General features: G+C 42.1%; 1 protein-coding gene across 2 annotated transcripts in view; it reads right to left on the reverse strand.

Annotated features, from left to right (window-relative positions):
* Mdga2 (MAM domain containing glycosylphosphatidylinositol anchor 2) overlaps nucleotides 1-6,886 on the reverse strand; it is a 749,855-nt gene extending 742,969 nt beyond the window's left edge. For both annotated transcript variants that reach the window (XM_021179085.2, XM_021179084.2), the window contains exon 1: nucleotides 6,635-6,886. Coding sequence is in view for 1 of the 2 variants with exons in the window: in XM_021179084.2 (XP_021034743.1) it covers nucleotides 6,635-6,707 (73 nt within the window). In the remaining variant the exon portion in view is untranslated. The remainder of the gene's footprint in view (nucleotides 1-6,634) is intronic.
* Nucleotides 6,887-7,480: the final 594 nt, after the last annotated feature.

Raw genomic sequence — 7,480 nt, forward strand, 5'->3', positions numbered from 1 at the left:
TTGATGATGGGGTAACATGCCAGTAATATGACCCCATTTGGTAAGTACCATTTCTTATTACAGATTTGATCATTAGTAACAAGAAATATTGAATTTTTGAGAAAAAGTGTAGAGGTAGAACACTTAGGCACAGAATACATTATATGAAAATTTCTAACACATTTTATTCTACCATAATATGTATTCAAATGATAAATCAACAGCAAACAGTATGATTTTAATTGTTGAAATTATCTTCTGTGATTATGGGCTTCTGGGGAATATATGGACTGTGCTGTAAAATATAAATGATCTTCTTTATTCAATAATTGGTATCAATGAGAAAATTAAATGTTTTAAAACTAAGATAATAAACAGCACCATGAGTTGGAAAATAAGAAATAAACTGATATTGGGAGAGTTTACACAGAATTTGTGCCATGTTAGAAGAGAACACAGAATTAAACTGGAATAAAAACTCAAAGAATTAAGTACATGCCCTGATAATGAAACATGCATAGTTTTGGTAATTCGTATAGAAATATTATCTACTCAATGGGGAAAAAAATAGATTTCACCAACACCATAGTATCTCCAACTACCTGACACAATGTTTCTTAGATTAGATTGTATGGTATATTACAGTCTCTTCTCACAGCTTTATGAATTTACATATTAAAAGTTTTTAAATCCAATTTGAAAAGGAAAGTGGGGCCAATTTCTGTGAATGTAATAATTTATTCAGTCTACATGATATATTTACATGACCTTCACTGAAGCAAATTTCATTTTGTGAGACCATTCAGTAGATAGCAAAGATAATGAGTGAAAATGTTCATATACTTATACTTGAAATTCATTCCACACATTACTTTGAATATTCTTCCAAAATACCAGTCAATGGACACAATATGGAAATCCTCTGAACCTTTACTGACACCCTTAGCACACCTTAAGATGCTGAAGAGCACAGTTCAACCATCAGCCTCAGGATTAAGCTCATCCATGTACTGTTTTTTTTTTTTTTTCTTTTCCTTTCATATTACAACACTTGAGCACCATTTTGCGGGGACTCTTTCAGAGGCAACAAGGACCAGGCCAGTGGTGGTGTGGGAGGAATAACCTCACTATGTGTAGAGCAACCCAAGACTTCCCATCACTTTCTAAATGAGACAAACTAATGCCACAAGGATCAGTCATAATTACATCCCCATAAAGTCAGTCCAAATTATATTAAAATAATATATTTTGCAAAGACTAACAACCCCTCTCTTACCACAAAAGAAGAAGAAAGAAAGAAAGAAAGAAAGAAAGAAAGAAAGAAAGAAAGAAAGAAAGAAAGAGACAGAGAGAGAAAGAAAAAAGAAAGAAAGAAAGGAAGGAAAGAAGGAAGGAAGGAAGGAAGGAAGNGGAAGGAAGGAAGGAAGAAAGAAAGAAAGAAAGAAAGAAAGAAAGAAAGAAAGAAAGAAAGAAAGAAAGAAAGAAAGAAAGAAAGAAAGAAAGAAAGACAGGTGTGTCTAGGCTTCTTAGGAAAGTTTTTAGGTGGTTCACAGTACAAAACAAAAATTTCACAATATACAAAATAAACATAAAGGATCGTTACCATAAGCAATAAAATTAAGCAAAGAAATTACAACGGCAAAAAATGTTTTCATGGTATTTCTTGTGTCATGGGTGCACCAGAAGTACCTAACTTCCATGTCTTTACCTCTGTCTTTGATCTGAACCCTGCCACCATTATCAACTTATCCACTATAAAGTGACACTTTGGCCTTGGTGTATAACCTGCTCCATATAAAATACTTCTCAGTCAACTGCAAAACTTATTCAGGGAGGACATCCAGGGCCTAATGAGCACATGACACTGTGTAAAATAATCAGCCTGTTTTCCACGTGGATTAGCATTAACATAACCACCAAATAATCCCAAGAGTTCCCCCCAAAATGTCCCAGATAAGCAGAGCAACTCATATCCTTTTCTTTGGTAGTGTTGAAGAATTTTGTCTGAGAGCTTATGGAGAGAGGGTGAAGCTTAGGAAGAGAGGTCAATGTTAATTGTATGGGGTATGGTTTCTGGTTAAGTTCTCTAGCAACACTAGGTGAAATCTCTTTTTCCACTGGCTGGTATCCTAAAATGTTTCACTCAAAGGCAGTATCTGTATACACACTGGGCAGAACCTCATCAACATAGCTTAAGATAACTTTGCTATGAGCAGGCAACATCATGGGACTGGGCATAATGAATGGCTGACCTTCCTTCAGCCGGGACCTTATCCTTTCTGATCAATGTGTTTATCAGCTTCATTCCACTGACAGCTGGAAATTTCTTCCAGAATCTTCCTGTCTTACTTATCTCCTCGTTCTAAATGCTACCGAGTCATTTCTGTTCAGCTACTGCCTACAGTGTCATGTTTAAATTGCGTAAGATTTGCTGATATTACTTGAAATGAGTTAATATGAGATCGCTAATGTGTCAAGAACTTGTGTTTGATGATCACATTCTCCTTCCTGGTCTTCATCTAGGGAGTAGTTCCGCACAGACAGGGCTTTGGCTATTTCAGGGCACTGAGCAATTGACTTATTTCCACTCAAACTATCTAGATCCAGCAGGAGCTTTCATTTACAGTGGGGGGACGTTTCCGTGCCTGTGCAGTAATAAGGCTGCACTAAGCCTCATGGAAGTTAAGGAAATGGTATTTTGAGTAACAATACAACATGGGCCGATGGACCAATTTTTCCTATTTTTTTAGCAAGTAATTACAAGTCTTTATATTGGGTTATTAAAAATTACATCCACAAAACATGTTTTGTCAGGAAAATGCTTCAGAACACACAAGTCAAGGTGTGTCACCTAATAAATTCCCCAAGTACAATGCACAATGACTGCACCAAAGTCATAATCCTAGGATAAGAAGTATCATATCACTGTTTATATAATCATATTTTAGGTTGGATTATATGTGAGCAAAAGTAAAATTTAAACCAAACTGAACTCCTAACAGTATTTGAGATAATTTCTTTTTTTTATGTAAGTAACTTTGTAAATTCAAGATGGTATGTTACTGGGCGATGGTGGTGCACCCCTTTAATCCCAGTACTTGGGAGGCAGAGGCAGGCAGATTTCTGAATTTGAGTCTAGCCTGGTCTACAAAAGTAAGTTCCAGGACAGCCAGGGCTTTACAGAGAAACCCTGTCTCAAAAAACTAAAACAAAATACAAACAAACAAAAAACCAAAAACAAAAAACAAATCAACATGATATGTTAATGTAAAAACATTAATCGTTAAAAGATATAAAATAGGTATTATCTTATTAAAATATTCATCCATAACAGTTCACTTCTTTATGTTACTCTATTATAAACTTCCTGCTTTATTTTCAGAAGTGTATATAAAGAATTTATATTAGCTTAATGTTACATAAGAAACAAAATATGGACTAAATATAGAGGACAATTCCCATTTTAAAATATAATTCCACCAGAATTATCAGTAGAGGGCAGACAGGTACTTACAGGCACGTAGGTCTCTTTTAATCAAATACCACACAACATACAAACGTCAGATGCTATACTACCAATTTACAAAGCAACACCCAAGATTGACGTCAGTAGGTTCCTACTTTTGGAGAAAAAAAAACCTTTTACATTTAACTAAGTTTTAAGTCAAGATGAATGAACATAGTGAGAAGATTATATTCACCAATATGATATAATCCATACATTAAAACAAATATATCAATTTATTAAAACTTAAAATCTGAATTTTGTGCTCAGGGTTTCTCGGACAGGAAGTGGGAGAGGAAAGTCATTCCCCACTTTAGCAGAAAATGCTTATTTTCTCTTACTGCTAGTTATAAAAATAGTGCCAATAAATAATAATAAATAAAGTTCCCAATGTGTATTGTGGACGGTTTTACATCTGGTAGATGTGGGTAAATAAAGGGATAGTAGCTCAATTGTTTTCCAACGAACTAAATATAAATAAACTGTTTCCTTTAACATTAATGCTTAAACATAAAGATGAGATTACTTTCGGTGAAGAAAGGCCTGGATCTAAAAAGTCAAAGCAATGATGTGGAAATCAGTGCTCATGCTCCCTGGCTTTAGTGGACTTTATGGAATTCGCTGGGAAGTTATTGCTAAGGACTTCTGGAGCTGACCCTCTGAGGTCCTGATGCAGGAATTTTGAGAGAGGCCTACTCCTGACTCTGCACTTCTAACAGCTTACAACATGATGCTGAGGAAGACCACTTTCTATGATCTATAAAACAGATCTGGAAATTAATATGTAAGTGTTTCATTTCACCCACCTAATGGCTGTGATATTTATCATGGACTCAGGAGGCTGATGACCCTTTTTTACACAAAGCCAAGTGTATTCCTAGCTAAGTGACTAACACCAGTCAGTGTCTTCATCCCAGTGACCAACTCACTAATGGAAAAGCAGTCTCTAGTGATAAGTAACATAGACAAGGAATTATCTTAATTATTAATTCCTACTTATCCACACTGCTTCTTTCTTCCGGCCAACAGGGGACTTGTTTAAGTAACCCAGAGGACTGGGAGTGTCAGAAAAATGGAACCTTTCCTCTCAAATCTTTATAATTCCAACTTTCCTCTCCCCTTTCCAGTCTCCACACCTCACATACTTAAAACAAAACAAAACAAAACAAAACAAAACAAAACAAAACCTCCTTTCAGCTGGAAAGATATGGGCCAATTAAAGACAAAGACAAACTTGGACAGAAGATGATAGGAAATCAGGGGAGCAGCTCTCCTCTCCAACAATCCTTGACCCTAAGTGGAATAACAGCTTACATCTTCCTCTGCTGCTCAGGGATAGGGGAGAGTCTAGCAGAGATCTGAGTGAATCCTAGTTCTCTTCAGGCCCCGCCTCCTGGGGTCAGCAGTCAAGCTTTCCAGAGTATTTCCTTCCTATATTTAAGCTCACCAAGACCAACACACTCTCTGCCATGTTTTATGAGGGCTCTACTCAGCCAAGCAAGTTGCTTTGATTTGGAAAATAGAGGGTAAAGAAAAAGGAAAGGAAGATGTTTAGAGGGGGGAGAAACAAGCCTAGAAAAGAACTGCAAAGACAGGAAACTGGGTGGCAGCAGCCGTTCTCAGTAGGAGACCTCCCTCCCGTTTTCCCCTTCACACACACACACACACACACACACACACACACACACACACACACACAATGTAGTTGTTTGCCCAGAATGAAACACATAGCAGGAAAAAAAAGAAAAAGAAAAAAAAAAAAAAAGCCTCGGAAGAATCTGTTGAACTCATTCACCCGCTGCATTCACACCTGCATGGCTCCCAGACAGTTTGAGTCCAATGGCACTGGTACCAGTAACCACTCTGCAGGCAGTGCTGAAGACTGAAGGGGAATCGCTAACACTTCCCAGATACTCATGCCTTTTTGCCCCAGGGCAGTTACTGGGGCAAGCCCACATTGAGTTGAAAGCAAGGCAGCAGTGTGAGTTTTCTACACCTTTTACAAGCACATGAGGGCGAGGGCGTGTGCTATGGGAGAGTCTTGGCCCGCTCTATCCTCTAAACCACCCCCTTTTAACAATATCCGTGCAATATATCTTGAGGTCACAAAAAGTTCTTTTTCTTTTCGAGCTTGATCAACTTGTCCCAGAAGATAAGGATATTACAAGTCACTATAATCAGCCAATGAGAACATGTGTAAGAGAGAGGAAGAGAGAGAGTAGAGGCGAGAAGGAGAGAAGGGGGGAGAGAGAGAAAGAGAGACTTCAGTGACTAAATACAAGAGTGCCAACTGCTGACAGGCAAAGGAACCTGGATTTGTTTGGGAGCACTTCAAAGCCTCCCAATTAATAAGCGCCCCCTTCGTAGGTCTCAAGCACGCGGGATCATGGGCTCTCTGTGAAGAGCTGAGATTTTGTTGTTTGTAAAGAGTGGTGTCCTGCCCTGGAGGAGAGACGCACGGACTTCTTCAGTTCATTCATGCATTTGCTCATCCATTCACACAAACATGTCCCTTAATTATGTCTGGCACTGTGAATCTTGCCTGCTATTTCCCCTCCCCAAGTCAGCGCTCATGGCAACGGCTGGTGCAGAATACAACTCAACTGTCACCCCACTTCCTGAGCCAGAAAATCAAATCCTGTAGACATTCACCGAAAGGAGGGAAAAGACTTTTTATATTAAAAAAAAAAATGATTAAAGGTGGAAAGGAAGAGATCGCCTGCAGGGAGAGGGGCCTCTCAGGAATTAAAGAGTAAAAGGGTGAAAGGGACTCAGGGGGGTCACATTCCAAGCTTCCCTTCAGGGGAAACCGCGGCAGTGACACCGCGCCAAACCATTATTGAATCCAAGGCTGCAAGAGCCCATGTTTCCCCGCGGGGATAAATCAAGTGCAAAGCCACTCGTTCCTCTGAGTGCGATGCTGTTGGCCCGACCCAACTCAGAGCCCCAGTGGAAGAGCCGGGGGAGCCGCTCGCAGCCCAATCCGCAGCGCGCTCGCAGCCTCCTTTCAGCTCCCAATAACGTGATGAAGTGTAAATCAAATGCCACGCCAGGAGGGGCCCCCGGAACGGCGCGAGTCGTGTATCTTAGCTCAGCAGCCTATCTTGCCTAGGAATCACAAGGTCACGATAGCGTCGCGATTCCACTCACCATACACTCCTTGGCCAGAGATTCCCTCCAGGAGGACTGTCAGCAGCCACACGAGACCGTACACTAGATCCATCTTCACGTGAACATGAACATATCCAGCCCAAGGGGGACGCAGTGGGACCTTCTGGAGGCCAGCGGCCAGCAAGGCGCGCTCACTTGTGCCCGGGCCGAGTCGAGGTGCCCGGGAACTGCTAGCAATGGGAGGAAGCGCTGTCCGTCTGTCCTTCCCTGGCGGCGGCCGTGAGCGGAGCGCTGGAGCCCCACACACCCCACACTCATACACACACACACACACACACACACACACACACACACACACACACGGGCTCACACACACACACACACACACGCACAAGCACACACGTACAAGCACACACACGCGCGAACACACTCCCACTACACAATACCCCGATACATGCACTCACACGCAAGCCGCACTCACACCGGGCGCCTGGGAAAATCGCAGATGCCGGGGAGGAGCAGGGGGCGGTGATGGGAAGCAGAGCTGTGAGGACAAGTGTTCTTCAGGGAAGCGGCTCCGGGCTCCCGGCGCGGGCAAGCGGCAGGAGCGGGCAGGAGCCCTGGGGGCGCCGCGCGACGCGAACCGCTCTGGACAGCCAGGGAGCAGGAAGTGGCCTCTGACCCGGGCACGAAGCGGGGCTCCCTCGCCCGGGTTCGCCTTTACAAAGTAACTCGCGAAGGTCCCCAGAGGAGCATCAAGCGGCGGCAGCGGCTCGCCCGCCCGCAGTCCGGAGCCCCCAGCCCTGCTGTCTTGCCTTCCCCCATTCCATCAGTTGCCATTGCAACGCCAATCCTGTTACACGACACAGACTCGCATCGCCGAGC

The sequence above is a fragment of the Mus caroli genome, chromosome 12 (assembly GCF_900094665.2).
Source record: "Mus caroli chromosome 12, CAROLI_EIJ_v1.1, whole genome shotgun sequence".
Classification (NCBI taxonomy): Eukaryota; Metazoa; Chordata; class Mammalia; order Rodentia; family Muridae; genus Mus; species Mus caroli.